This window comes from Hemiscyllium ocellatum, chromosome 3 (genome assembly GCF_020745735.1).
Source record: "Hemiscyllium ocellatum isolate sHemOce1 chromosome 3, sHemOce1.pat.X.cur, whole genome shotgun sequence".
Taxonomy (NCBI): domain Eukaryota; kingdom Metazoa; phylum Chordata; class Chondrichthyes; order Orectolobiformes; family Hemiscylliidae; genus Hemiscyllium; species Hemiscyllium ocellatum.
In genome coordinates, this window is record NC_083403.1 from 8,779,944 (window position 1) to 8,795,833 (window position 15,890).

General features: G+C 40.5%; 1 protein-coding gene across 1 annotated transcript in view; it reads left to right on the plus strand.

Moving 5' to 3' along the window:
• Positions 1–15,890, plus strand: part of LOC132834399 (dynein axonemal heavy chain 8-like) — a 1,143,262-nt gene that overhangs the window by 40,256 nt on the left and 1,087,116 nt on the right. The window contains exon 3 of the mRNA XM_060853284.1: positions 12,598–12,682. Within this exon, the coding sequence (XP_060709267.1) occupies positions 12,598–12,682 (85 nt within the window). The remainder of the gene's footprint in view (positions 1–12,597; positions 12,683–15,890) is intronic.

Consider the following 15,890-nt stretch of genomic DNA (forward strand, 5'->3'; position numbering starts at 1 on the left):
TTGTATTTATCTTATTGCCTTTCCTCCATAACTCTTGATTCCCTTATTGATTTAAAATTCTGTGTGTCTTAGCCTTGAATATACTGAAAGATTCAGCAATCACAACCTCTGTGATAAAGAATTCCACAACACTCTAAGAGAGTTGCACTACTCTCAAAGAGAAGAAATTCTTGTTTGTCTCCATGTTAAATATGCGACCCACTATTCTAGGATCACGGTCTCTGGTCTTCAACTGTCCTTAAAGGGGAAATAACCTTTCTGACAGTTTGACAGCTCATTTTATGTTACACCCTTCATTGAAGTTGAATTGAACCTTTGGCTTGATGATTATGATAGACTAGTGGATATGCCAGACCATGAATTGGGAGGTTATATTTGACTTCAATTCTGCTTCTGTTGATGGTCCACTGGGCTTCATGGATGTCCAGTTTTGAGTTCTTTGATTGTCTTTTTGAAGTCTATCCCATTTAGTATGTGGATAATATCACATAACCTGATGGAGGACATCCTTGCTGTGAAGACCGGACAAGATCTTTACAAGAATCTTGCAGTAGTCACTGTTATCAGTTCTGTCCTGGACTGAACTGTTTGTAGCAGAGATATTGATGAGGATGAGGTCAATTGCACTACTATTATTGTCAGTAGTTTCTGTCACCATTTACTCCAGAAGCAGTCTAACAACTATGACCTTTAGGCCTCAACCATTGGGGATTCAGATGATGCCATTGAACTCTTGAAATCTCTGGATATATGTAGCCAACAAGCATGACAGGAAACTTCAGACTAGCTCGATTTCATTCACTCTGTAGAAGGTTTGGATTTTACTCAGAAAATCTGAAGTGGCTTCAACTGCTCAGCATAATTCTTCCAAAATATTAGTGCATATTGTTAATTGAGGCTGATCCTCAATTTTAAGATCATGGGAACTAGTGGAGCTTTCCTTGGAATTTGGATGGAAGTATTCCTCAGCCGTTTCATCATCTCACCCAGTAAGAGCGTAACCCCTGACTGGGAACAAAGACTCAGGAGGCAGGCAGGATTCAGGCAAGTGACAGTCTTCATTCAAGCAATGACTGGTCCATGCAGGGAAAGGGACAAAAATTCCCCTGAATCTGGCCTGGACATGAGAACACAGATGTTCTCTTAATATTTGGCTCAGATTGGAAGAGCGATCAATGACAAGCTTTGAGTTTAACAGTGAAAAACAGCATTTTAAAACTTTTTTGTGTTACAGTAATCACATACAGCGTGGTCACTGTGTCTTACCCCTTATTCTATACATCCAATCCCATGAAACACCTAACCAAAGATGGGCACTCTTATTGACAGTCCCAGGTTCCCATGATTCCATGATGTTTAACAGACATTGTAATTTCCAGGCTTGAGATCTTCCGATGCATCTTATCAATTTGCATTCAAAAGTTACTGGCCATACTCCTTTGGACCTGTTCCAGATGTGCTTACCTCTGAGAACTGCTTGAATTCTGTCATATATTATATTCAAAGTGATATCTATCAAATTCTGTTACTCCTCATATATCCCCTGCTTGCCCAATTTTAAGAAAACAAAAGGCAGTTGGATCCAACTAATTGGTATAATATTCATAATATTGATTCCTATTATAAAGTTTGTTCTTCTGTATACTACTACTTCTACAGCTACTTCTACTGTTAGCATTCTTTAGCTAATGAATTGCGAGCACTTTGTTTTCATACAGGACATGTCTGGCATCCTTTTAGAGACAAGGAACACGTTTCCCTGGACTAGTTAACTTTCACATCTGTGTTGGACTATTTTCTCCTATTGCTTCTATTATATTTTTCTTATATATGTGTATCTGTATATAACCAAAATATAATAGAATTCAATGTAATCTATTGCTTCTATCTGATTATCTGAAGAATCACTAACCCAAATTGATTTCTTAACATTGTGAATAACTTCAAAGATTGTTACAAAATTACTTTAGCTATTGTTTTCATAACTGCATTGAGTTGGCTGACTGTCTGTCTCATGACTGAGATTTATTATCTTTATTCTGGCTGATTCTTATCACCTAATGGACAGCATTATTTCATTAATGAGGCTGGAATCAATCACTTGTTGTAGTTTAATGGATTTATTTAATCCTCAGATTTTTTATATGCCACAGTCCCATTGTAGAAGTTTTATCTCCTTGAAATATTTTGACACAAATCTTTAAATTGTCAATCCTTAAATGTCCACTTATTGAACTGCCTCTGATGGCTGTCTGTGCAGGGCCTCTTGTTCACCTTGGACTAACCCTGTTCAAAGGTACCAACGTGCAGGCATTTAATTCTGTCGATCCCTTGTCGATTATTTTGTGTCTTTCAAATATGGGCAGCCCTTACTCTCCCATATTCCTGTTTTCTTTTCTGTACAACAGAAAATTGATAGCACCACTAAAGCAAGAAAAGCAGCAAGAATGATGATTTCTTTCTAACTTATTGAATAATTGAGGATCTGGTAGATAGGACCGGTGGGCCTCTTTGTTTTCTAATCTTTGTACAACTGATAATATTCTGTCAACTTGGAGAAATAGGCTAAAATAATTGTAGTCTTTACTCTGGGCACACTGGCTGTTGACCCAGCTAGCTATCGATCCATGTCTCTGCTATGCATCTCTGTTGGGCCAGGCTGTTAAGTTCCATTGTTAGAGCAGCAAGCTGATTTTTTGGGAACTATGTTGACCAAGTACAGCACTCATGATCCTCATTTTGTCTGATTTCGAACTTGTGTTCAAGATAAGTGTAGTAATCATTGACCTTTCATCAGTTTATGACACTGTTTGATAATCCACTCTTTTTGAAGAAGTAAAGAGCTGATAGCAGCAGAGATGTTCTTGTTTAGAGAGCAATGGAGACTTCATAAAGAGCCAGTTAGAGATGGAGCTTTCTCTGTGAAATGGTTGATTTAGGAGAAATGTATCAGAAGTGTGGCATCATAGAGAAACATGTAATGGAATAATATGTGAGTATTTTGTTCACTTTTTATTTTAAAAAATATTTTTTTATTAGCAATTATTGTACATTATTTGTGTTAGAAAAGCTTCTAGCTTCAGTCAACCTAGTGGCTATGGTAGGGTTAATAATTACAAAGGAATTAAGTGAAAACAATAACTTGATTTATACACGATGAAGATGGTGATGTACTACAATTGCAGGATGTTTGTGATTCTGGTCTCTGATATGTTCCAGGCAACTACATCTACAATAAGTGACTATCAGATCACCCCTCATCCTTTGCAGTTGAAGTGGAAACAAACCAAATTTATCAAATATCTCTTTTTGGAAAGGTCCTGGTGAACAGTTTCTGTAGCCTCTTCACATCTTTCTGGTAATGTGGAAAGCAAAAATTTACACAATATTTCAAGTGTAACATGACTGGTCAATTTTTATACTCTATGCCCCGACCGGAGAAGACACATGGACAATCCACCTAACCTGCACATCTTTGGAGTATGGGAGGAAACCGGAGTACCTGGAGACAGCCCACGCAGGCTTGGGGAGAATGTGCAAACTCAGTTGCCCGAAGCTGGAATTGAACCGGGTCCTGGCATGGTGTGGCAGCAGTGCTAACCACTGAGCCATGGTGTTAGCCCAAATTATTATTTGGGTATGTGATATTTCAGAAGGACAAGAAGCTAAATAAGATGGAGTTATTTTGTTCATTTAAGGATGGAATAGATACAATAGAAAGCAATGACATTAATATTGGGATCAGTTTGGATAGAGATGAGAAATCATGGAGATAAAAAGACACTTGTTGGAGTATTTTCTAGGCCCCTTAGCAGAAACCATATTTCAGAATGTATCTACAAAATTAGTGGGTTTGTGAGAAAGGTGCAACATAAATTGTGTGATTTGAATTTGCACATAGATTAACTTAGATTGGCCAGGGTATCCTGGAGGATGAGTACAATGTGTTTTAGGGACAGTATCTTTCAGCAGCATGAACCCGGGCTAGTCTACATTTGACGTGGGAGAATTGTTTAAAGATCAGAGAGTATAGGACTGGCAAGTTCCAGTAAGGAGGAAAGACAAGGATGGCCAGTTAAGGGACCCTTGGATAATGACAGTGGTTATGAATTTAGTCAAAAGGGAAAAAAACATATGTAATGTTTAGGAAGCTAAAATTGAACAGGGCATGTGAGGAATATAATGAAAGCAAGAAAATACTCAAGCAGTGAATTAGGAGAGCAAGAAGGGGCCATGAAATGACCTTGACAAGTCAGATTAAAAAGAATCCCAAGACATTCTGCGCATATATTAAATCCTAGCCAGATTGTTATCTGCTCCTTTGTCTGTCCAACTGTTCTTCAGACCATAAGACACAGGAGTAGAAATTAGGCCATTCAGCCAATTGAGTCTGCTCTGTCATTCAAGTCTGGCAGATGGTTTCTAAAATCACATCCTCCCTCTTTCTCTCTGTAACTCTTGATCCCCTCTACAATCAAGAAGCCTTCTATCTCCATCTTAAATATACGCAATGGCCTGGCCTCTACAGCCTTCTGTGGCAGTAAATTCCATAGATTCATCGCTGTCGGGCTGAAGTTTTTCTTCGTGCTCTATCTCTACCTATCGTTTCCTCCTTATCCCGTCCTTTCTGCATAAAAAACATTTTCCTAGCTACCATTCAGCTCTAAGGAAGAGTCACTGGACCCAAAACATTAATTCTGATTTCTCTTCACAAATGCTGTCAGACTTGCTGAGTTTTTTCAGCAATTGTTTTTATTATGATTTACAGAATTCAGTCTTTCAGTTTTTATCCAGTTTAATAGATCCCTTCTACATGCATATATGTTGCATTAGTATTTCTTTTTTCATGTAGTAGTTAATAAGCTTTTTCTATTAACTCAAAGTTCTGGTTAAATAGGCTGTTTCTGAAATAAGTCATTTGAGTATGGGAGAAAGCTTCCGACAAGAGAAATAGTCCATTTTAAGTTAACTTTGCTACCAATATTATGGACTGTACCAAATCTACTCAAAATATATTGCGAAGATAGCCTAGATCCTGACATTTTCTTATTTTGAAGGCAAGTGCCAGGTGTTGTGATCTGGATGCCATTCGATTGGTCAAACTAACAGCCTTGAAGCAAAACACACTTTATTCATACAGTATAATTAAAATATAACAAAAGGAAGAAGAAATTGGAATAAGTAAACCCAATGGAAAATTTAACAGAATAATAACAAAATAATAATCTATTATTTATCTACTAAACAGTAACTGTTGCAATAGAGTAATATCTCATAAGCACACCCTTGGCAAAGGTATATTCAGTAAAATAGGTTGTCTCACATGCAATTTTCCAGTCCAGGAGAAAAATCATCCAGAGAAAACTCAGAAAGAAAGAGAGAGGGTACTGTGCTTTCTAATCCCAGTTTCAAGACCCTAGCAACTGCTAAAATCTAAAACTAAAAATTTTGGTTCTGTGGGAGCTTGACCCCACCCATTCAGACTACTTCTATTCCAACTTTAAAAGAAACATCAAGGCCTCTCAGACTTTATACTTTATTGGTCTCCCATTTAAAACAATAATTTTGAAATTATTTTTCTTTCAGAAGGTTTTTGAGCCTTTGGAGCTTTACTGGAAAGGTGGTAAAGGCAGGGACCTTGAATATTTTTACTATTTCCAATATAATTTTATATAGATTCTTGTCAAACAAGAGGATGAAGGGTTATTGGGGTAGGTTGCAATGTGGATTTAAAGTTTTGATGAAATTAGTCATGCCTTTCGGCAAAGGACAGGTTTTTCTCCAGAAACCAAATAACGGGTACCTCTCTATGCATCCTAGCTCTTTCTGCCATTATGGGCTGTATATTCCTTGAATGAGCAAAATAAATAGATTGAATGAGCTGGAAGTGGGTGGCACAAGCTGGTTGTGCTTGTACAGGTGGCCAGAAAGTGTTCCAGATGACTCAGTAAGCAGCTGAGGTTGTTTGGTGTTATGACCACATGGGGTGAAGTGGGAGGAGTGAGGGAAGATGTATGTAATTCTGAGTGGTCGAACAGGTGTCTTGGTCGGAGGTGGTTACAGTAGCAGAGATAGAATCATAGAGATGGACAGCAGGAAAACAGACCCTTCACTCCAACCCGTCCATGCCGACCAAATATCCCAACCCAATCGACTACCACTGCCAGCACCCGGCCCATATCCTCCAAACCCTTCCTATTCATACAAATGCCTCTTAAATGCTGCAATTGTACCAGCCTCCACCACATCCTCTGGCAGCTCATTCCATACACGTACCACCCTCTGCGTGAAAAAGTTGCCCCTTAGGTCTCTTTTATATCTTTCCCCTCTCACCCTAAACCTATGCCCTCTAGATCTGGATTCCCCGACCCCAGGGAAAAGACTTTGTCTATTTATCCTATCCATGCCCCACATAATTTTGTAAACCTCTATAAGGTCACCCCTCAACCTCCGACGCTCCATGGAAAACAGCCTCAACCTGTTCAGCCACTTCCTGTAGCTCAAATCCTCCAACCCTGGCAACATCCTTGTAAATCTTTTCTGAACCCTTTCAAGTTTTACAACATCTTTCCAATAGGAAGGAGACCAGAACTGCATGCAATATTCCAACAGTGGCCTAACCAATGTCTTGTGCAGCTGCAACATGACCTCCCAACTCCTGTACTCAATAGTCTGACCAATAAAGGAAAGCATACCAAACGCCTTCTTCACGATCTTATCTACCTGCGATTCCACTTTCTAGGAGCTATGAACCTGCACTCCAAAGTCTCTTTGTTCAGCAGCACTCCCTCGGACCTTACCATTAAGTGTATAAGTCCTGCTAAGATTTGCTTTCCCAAAATGCAGCACCTCGCATTTATCTGAATTAAACGCCATCTTCCACTTCTCAGCCCATTGGCCCAACTGATCAAGATCCTGTTATAATCTGAGGTAACCCTCTTTGTTGTCCATGACACCTCCAATTTTGGTGTCATCTGCAAACTTACTAACTGTACATCTTTTGCTCACATCCAAATCATTTATGTAAATGGCAAAAAGTAGAGGACTCAGCACCGATCCTTGTGGCACTCCACTGGTCACAGGCCTCCCGTGTGAAAAACAACTGTCCTCCTCCATCACCCTCTGTCTTCTACCTTTGAGCCAGGTCTGTATCCAAATGGCTAGTTCTGCCTATGTTCCATGAGATCTAACCTTGCTAATCAATCTCCCATGGAAAACCTTGTCGAATACCTTACTGAAGTCCATATAGATCACATCTACTGCTCTGCCCTCATCAATCTTCTTTGTTACTTCTTCAAAAACTCAATCAAGTTTGTGAGGCACGATTTCCCATGCACAAAGCCATGTTGACTATCCCAAATAAGAACTTGCCTTTCCAAATACATGTACATCCTGTCCCTCAGGTTTCTCTCCAACAACTTGCCCACCACTGAGGTCAGGCTCACCGGTCTATAGTTCCCTGGCTTGTCTTTACCACCCTTCTTAAACAGTGTCACCAAGTTTGCCAACTTCCTGTCTTCTGGCACCTCACCTGTGACTATCGATGATACAAATATCTCAGCAAGAGGCCCCGCAATCACTTCTCCAGCTTCCCATAGAGTTCTCGGGTACACCTGATAAGGTCTTGGGGATTTATCCACCATTAACCGTTTCAAGACATCCAGTACTTCTTCCCTCTGTAATCTGGACAGTTTTCAAGCTGTCACCATCTATTTCCCTACAGTCTATGTCTTCCATATTGAATGCAAATTAGAATAGAGTGGAAGTGTGTCACTTCCATCCTGGCAGAGCAGAAAAGATTGTTAATTTTTTTTTCGCAGTACTGCAGAGCATTCCTCTGGAACTTAGACATTTCATTGCCACAGAAAGCTGTTGAGGCCAATTCAATGAGTGTACTTAAGACTGAGATAGATAGGTTCGTGATTAGTAAGGGGATAAAAGGTAAGGGGGATATTGCAGCAGAACCGGGTTAAGAACATACCAGCCATATCGATGGGCTGAATGGCCTGACTTTGCTTCTGTATGTTATGGTTTGATGGCGTGGCTCCTCTGCATATTTTCTGGGAAGAGGACAACCTTCATCTGGACTATCTTGCCGACCAAAAACTCCCTGAGAGAGTGAGGACTGCAGATGCTGGAGATCAGAGTTGAAAGAGTGGTGTTGGAAAACCACAGCAGATCAGGCAGCATCTGAGGAGCAGGAGAATCGATGTGTCAGGCATAAGCCCTTCATCAGAAATTAACATTTCATCAGAAACTCCAGGCTGCTATCAGAGAATTGCGATGCTATTTTTCCTTTCTTCAACAGCTTCCGAATGATTATCTGCCAGTGAGCATGGGAACTTCATAATCTGAGTGCTCGTCATCATAGAATCCCTACAGTGTGAAGACGGGCCATTTGACTCAACAAGTCCACACCAACCCTTCAAAGAGTATCCCACCCAGACTCATTCCCGACTCCTCTTACTCTACATTTCCCCTGACAAATGCACCTAACCTACATATCCCTAAACATTATGCACAATTTAACATGACCAATTCACTTAACCTGCACTTCTTTGAATTGTTGGAGGAAACTAGAGTACCCAGAGGAAACCCACGCAGACATGGGGAGAATGTACAAACTCCACACAGACAGTTGCTCGAGGCTGGATTTGCCGTGAGACAGCAGTGCGAACCACTGACCCACCGTGCCATCATGGATATCTAGTTTACAAGAAATTGTTCCAGGAGTAGCAACCAGTATGATAGTGTGAGAGAGTAGCCATAGTGACAGGGTAGATAGTTAATGAGGCAAGTTTGTTAAGATAGGATGAAAGATTTTGCTAGGTCTCACAATGGGGAAAATGCAGTGTAACCCAACGAAAGTAACACTTGGTCAGAAAAACCTAAGATGCAGCTCGAGGATACAAAATTTGCTGAGTGGTAAGAAACCATTAATGGATATTTTTCAGGCTAGAACAAGGTTTGCTGTGGAATGCCGTAGTTGTTAATATTGGAACCTTACTCTTGCTGATGCAAATGATTAAAACCCTGGCGTACAGGAAGCAATTTTAAAGTTTGCTGTTGACACTAAGCTTGGAAGCATTGTAAACTGTGAGAAGAATAATGTCAAATTAAAGAGGCTATTAAGAAATATCACCTTCTGAGACCCCCAAAGTCTATCCATCATCTACAACGCACATCTCAGGAGTGTGATGGGGTATACCCCACATGCAAGGATGGGTGCAGCTCCCAAGAACACTCAGGAAGGTTGACGCCATCCAGGACAAAGCAACCTACTTGACTGGTGCCACATCTAGAAACATTCAATCCCTCCACCACCAGTGCTCAGTAGCAGCAGTTTGTACTATCTATAAGATGCACTGCAGACATTCACCAGAGATCCTGAGGCAGGACCTTGCAAACCCACAGCCACTTCCATCGAAAAGGACAAGGGCAGCAGGTACTTGGGAACACCACCTCCAAGTTCCCCTCCAAGCCACTCACCACCCTGACATGGAAATCTACCGCTGTTCCTTCAAAGTCATTGGATCAAAATCCTGGAATCCCCTCCCTGCTGGCATTGTGGGTCAATCACAACAAGTAGACTGCAGTGATTCAAGAATGCAGCTCACCACCACCTTCTCAAGGGCAAATAGGGATGGACTATCAATGCTGGCCAGCCAGAGTTGCCCAAGTCCCACAAATGAATAAGAAAAAAGAAATAAGAGCAGAATTAGGCCATTTAGCCGATTGAATCTGGTCCACCATTCGATCATGGCTGATATGTTTCTCAACCACATCTTCCTGCCTTCTCCCTGTAACTCTTAATCCTTTTACCAATCGAGAACCCATCTATCTCTGTCAAATCCACTGAATGACTTCACCTCCATAGCTTTCTGCAGCAGAGTTCCACAGGTTAACTACCCTCTGGCTTAACCTCCCACTTTTACAAAAATCAAAAATGAAAGGGCACAAATTTCAAACAATGCAAAGAAAGCAAATGCAATCAAGAGGGAAAAAAAACTTTTCTTCTCTCAAGTATTTAGAATCTAGAATGCATTTACAGGAAATGTAGTGGAGGCAGGTTCAATGAAGGTAGGAGAGAGTATATTAGATGATTATTTGTATAGAAGTAATGTGCAAGGTTATGAAAAAAGGCTGGAATATGAAACTAATAACACTTGGAGAGCTGGTGCAAAGATGAACTCAGTGACCACCTTTTGCAGCAGAACAATTGTGATTCTATTAATTATACAAAGTGTTTAATTCCCTTTGAGGGATACATCATGTCTTGCATTCATTATAAATTAAAGGGGATAGGGTGGGTCTGATCCTGTGGTTTGAGAGCCATTGGGAAAGGCCAATCTTGAGGTGTAGGGCTTAATCCTTAGGGGTATCTGGTGAATTGCACAAAGGATCAGTGGAGAAAGCACCCTTCCTGCCCCGGACCAGAAAAACCTGCTGACTGCTTGTTGTGTGTGTCTTTTGCCACTAATTAAATCTGTGTTGACAGGATGAGGCTTTTAAGTGGACACTCCAATGTCAGGGCCCCAGTTGACCCAGCAGTACTAATGGCATCCCTTCACGATTAAAATTGGGCACAAACAGGTGCATAGCTGGCAGCAGTAGGGTGTCTGCTGAATTTGATGAGCCTCCCTCATTGTTCAGTCTCATCAGTGGCAGTAGTTTAAGATCCATGCTCATACGTACAATAAATATTTCTCACAACCTAGGCGTCATGGTGCAGTTGTCACAGCAACTTATTATAAAACCAGTGTGATTCTGAAACCCGAAACAAATAAGCAGTTCTTTCAATATCAGCATTGAAAATTGTTCCAGTTATCTTGTACAAGTATGCAGAATAATTACCTTAAAGAAAAATCTCACAAACCTTATTGAGTTTTTTGAAGAAGTAACTATGAGGATTGATGAGGGCAGAGTGGTGGATGTGATCTATGTGGACTTCAGTAAGGTGTTCAACAGGGTTCCCCATGGGTGACTGGTTAGCAAGGAGACTGGAATGCAAGAAGAATTTGTCATATGAATACAGAACTGGGCTTGAAGGTAGAAGACAGAGGATGGTGGTGGACTGTTGCTTGTCAGACTGGATAACTGTGACCAGTGGTGTGCCACAAGGATCAGTCTTGCGTCCACTACTTTTCATCATTTACATAAAATGATTTGGATGTGAGCATAAGAGGTGTAGTTAGTAAGTTTGCAGGTCACACCAAAATTGGAGGTGTAGTAGAAAGTGAAGAAGATTACCTCAGAGTACATCAGGATCTTGAGCAGCTGGGACAGTGGGCTGAGGAGTGGCAGATAGAGTTTAGTTTAGATAAATGCGAGGTGCTGCATTTTGGAAAAGTAAATCAGAGCAGAACATTTACAATTAATGGTAAGGACCTAGGGAGTGTTGCTGAACAGAGAGACCTTGGAGTGCAGGTCCATTGTTCCTTGAAAGTGGAGTCACAGGTAGATAGGATAGTGAAGAAGGTGTTTAGTACGCTTGCCTTTATTGGTCAGAGTATTGAGTATAAGAGTTGGGAGGTCATGTTGCAGCTGTACAAGACATTAGTTAGGCCATTTTTGGAATATTGTGTTCAGTTCTGGTCTCCTTCCAATCAGAAGGATGTTGTGAAACGTGAAAGGATTCAGAAAAGATTTACAAGGATGTTGCCAGGGTTGGAGCATTTGAGCTATAGGAAGAGGCTGAATAGGCTAGGGCTGTTTTCCCTGGATGTTGGAGGCTGAGGGATGACCTTATAGGGTTTTATAAAATCATGAGGGGCATTAATAGGATAAATCAACAAAGTGATAGGGATGGGGCACGGTGTTGGATGGGTTTGGGGGCGAGTGAAGGGTGGTGTTGGATGGGTTTGGGATGCGGTGTTGGATGGCGGGGTGGGGGCACACGGGGGGTGGGTGGGAAGTGGGCGGGGTTGGATGGCATTGAGGAACAGGTGGAGGGGGGAGGGGGAGGGCAGGGGTCGCGTGCCATGAGCTGCTGCTTAGTCTCCTGAATGGGGAACAGACTTATTAGAAAACTCTGAGCTCCAGAGGAAAGACATTGAATCAAGGTTCCTCTCTATATTAGAAAATTGACTGGGAAAGGTGTAATACCTGAAAATTGACAGACTGATCTGGTTACTGCCCTTTTTCTTATGTTCATGATAAATTTAGTAAAATGCATGTAGTCAATGTGTTCCAAAAAAAGTCATATTAGACTTTTTATTCATTCATGAGATGTGTACATTGTTACTTAGGCCAGCATATGTTGTCTATGCCTAATTGACCAGTGTGCAGTTGTGGGTCTGAAGTCACTTACAGGCCAGATCAAGTAAGGATGGTGGATTTTCTTCCCTAAATATATTATTGAACCAATTAACAGTGTTGAATAATTAAGTGGTTATGTTGATGTCTTGAGATTAGCTTAAACTCAAAATATTAATTCTGTTTCACTCTCCATATTGAGCTATTGTGGTGTTTTTCAACACTTTGCTGTTGTATCAGCTTTACAATGTGAAGTATTTGCTTTTTTACTTAGTAAATCTGCTTTTTGAAATATAATTGCCACTTGAGCAATAAATTAATAATATCTACTTGTGTTGACAGCTTCAACCTTATGATGATTTCTTTTCGAAAGGAGGCAGAAAATCACTTGTATACATATACCAAGAATCTGACCCACCAGGAATCGGTAAAACTTAAAAAAATTAAGTTAAAATTAGAATGTGATTGATATTAATCTGTTTAATAGCTTACATCAAAGATTATAGAGAATACTTTATTTGTTTACATTTGCCTGTAACTTCCACTTACCTCACATTTTTAAATTTGCTAACAAGTAGTTATTGTGGTGCTGGAAAAACATAGCTGGTCAGGCAGCATCTGAGTAGCAGGAGAGTCAAAGTTTCAAGCATAATCTCTTAATCAGGAATTTCTGATGAAGAGCTTGTACTCTGAATGTCGACTCTCCTGCTCCTCGGATGCTGCCTGCCAGCTGTGCTTTTCCAACACCACACTTTTTGACGTGGATCTCCAGCATCTGCAATCCTCACTTTTTCCTAACAACAAACAATTATTGTCCATTTTCAGGCATGATGGGGCAACCTTTAGTGTGTGCCTTGAGTTAGTGATGGGATAGACCCTGAAGGATAGTGAGAAAATGGGGTCTGTACAACAAAATGGCAAACAAATTTTTATATTTTATTGAATACAATTTTCAGTATAGTAAAGTTATCAGCCGGAAGTTGAGGTGATCATCTGTACCATTGATAGCATCTGTCTGTCTTGTGAGAGGATTGCAGATGTATGTCACTTCTGCATTGAACATTAACTTATGTGGTTCCAGAAGTTGATTTGTGATTGACAATTCTTCCTACACCTGCCATGGAGAGTAAAGTTGACCTGGCATTGACCTCACCATGGTGTCAGCCACTATTAACTTTGTGAAAAACATAGACAAAGGAGAAACATGCAGGTTTGTTAGAGTCACTCAGTAAATTGGATCAAAGCTTTGAGGAATTTGGCAACATTTTAGTACTGTTTTGGCTTTGGCATGCATATATCTGGTAGTCTCGCTCAGCAAATTGGTGGCTGTGTTGAAAAGCAGGTCGAGCAGAATACTCAGTTATTACCAAAAGGATATGCAGATATGCACTGCAATGGTTTAGCAACTGGTGCTCAGCATTAACGGCAAAAGGGGGCTGATTGATCTTGATCTCACTCTGTGTGACCCTTGTTGTCAAGGAGACAATGTGAAATCAGCAAGCCCCTAGGCAAGGAATTTAAGCATAGAGTATCCCTCAGAAGTCATTTCTCAAGATACTCCAGAGGTTCCTGTCACCTCCACCTGCAATTTGCCTGCAACACGCAACCCTTTGGAAGTTGAAACCAATGAAGGCAAACCCACATCTGGGCAGAAGACTCTTAGCATTCAGGATCCTCTACCCTGAAACACCATTGGAGCTGTCTAGAGAAATATTCAAAGTCAACAGGCCCCACTCGCGTAAAAGTGACATATTGCGAGTGCTGGAAATCTGAAGCAATAACAGAAAACACTGGAGAAACTCAACATGTCTAGCAGCATCTGTGGAGAGAGAAATAGATTTAATGTTTCAAGTTTGATATGAACTGAGGGTTCTGAAGAAAAATCAGATTCAAAATGTTAATTCTGCTTCTCTCCATAGATGCTATCAGACCAGCTGAATCTTTCCACCATTTTCTGTGTTTGTTTCAGGTTTCACTGGAGCACAACTGTTCATCAATGTAGTGCAAGTTGAGGGAAGATAAGTTTCTGAGGGCACATTTGTGGCATGAATGATGCATTATTGTTAATATAATACCACATACTTAAATATATTTGCACTTTAAATGGTCATTTGTCTGGTCAACTATCATTTTACCTGCAAAACCAGGTCTCAAATTACAGAAGTTATCCATCCTTCATGCTATACAGTTTTAGAACATAAAATGTAAGAGCAGTAGTAAACCATGCAGTTTATGTAGTCCGCTCTGCCATTCAGTGAAATGGTTGGTCTGACAATCCTGAATTCCATTTTCCTTCTGTACTACCACAATCCTTGGTTTACTGATTAAAAGGTCCAGGAGAAAGGATTACAGATGCTGGAGAGCAGAGTCAAAGTATGTTGGCTGTGCTTTTCCAGCACAATCATGTAGCATCCGAGGATCAGGAGAATCGACATTTCGACCATAAGCCCTTCATCTGGAATGATGCTCAAAATTCTCTTGCTCCTCGGATGCTGCCTGACCAGCTGTAATTTAAAAGTTTGTCAGTCTCAGCCTTGAATGTCCTTAATGTCTTAGCTTCTACAGCCCTCTTTCATAAAGAATTCTAAAAATTCTTAAGAGAAAACATTCCTTATTTTATATGACTGACCTATTACTGTGAGAGTATGCCCTCTGGACTTATCTCGCAAGGGGAAGCAATCTCTCCACACCTAGCCTGTCAGTTCTTCTAAGAATCTTATATATTTCAATAAAGCCTCCTCATATTCCTCTTAACTCCAATCAGTACAAACCAACCTACTCCACCTCTCCTCATAAGATTAGGGCAGCACCATGGCTCAGCAGTTAGAACTGCTGCCTCACAGCACCAGGGTCCCAGGTTCAATTGCAGTCTCCCGGTGTCTGCGTGGGTTTCCTCTGGGTGGTCCATTTTCTTCCCACAGTCCAAAGATGTGAAGGTTAGGTGAATTGGCCATGGTAAATTGTCCATAGTGTTAGGTGCATTAGTAGGAAGAAAATGGGTTTGGTGGGGGTTACTCTTCGGAGGGTTGGTTTGGGCTGAAGGGCCTGTTTCCACATTGTAGGGAATCTAAAATCCAGGATCAATCTGGTGAACTATCAACCATAAAATTTTCATTCACTTAATCTAAATGTCCCTTTGCAAATTTCTTATTCTGTATATGTTATACTGTCCATCTAATTTAATCGTAGAATGATCTGTAAAGGAGATAATTAAATAACATAAGTGATATTAACAGAAGATAATGAACTGGAGGACATAGGTTTAGGGTGAGAGGTGAAAGATATAAAATGGACCTAAGGGGCAACTTTTTCACGCAGACTGAGGTGTGTGTATGGAATGAGTTTCCAGAGGCTGATACAATCTCTGTAGTGACAGAACAGCCTATCGCCTCGTAGAACTATGGTGATTTTACTTTGACATTTTTATTGTACAGAACTATTCATTGTGCCTTTTATGCATTTCCTGTTCTTTCCTCAAGCATTTTGCAAGGAACGTTATTTTACATTTGCTTTACCAGCTCCTTCTCTTTGTTCTTTTTTGGAATTTTGCTCATCATTATGGTCTTCAGTTCTGATCAAGAATTCACATAGCATATAAAAACCATCTGTCTTTTCTGCACAAATGATGCAATCGT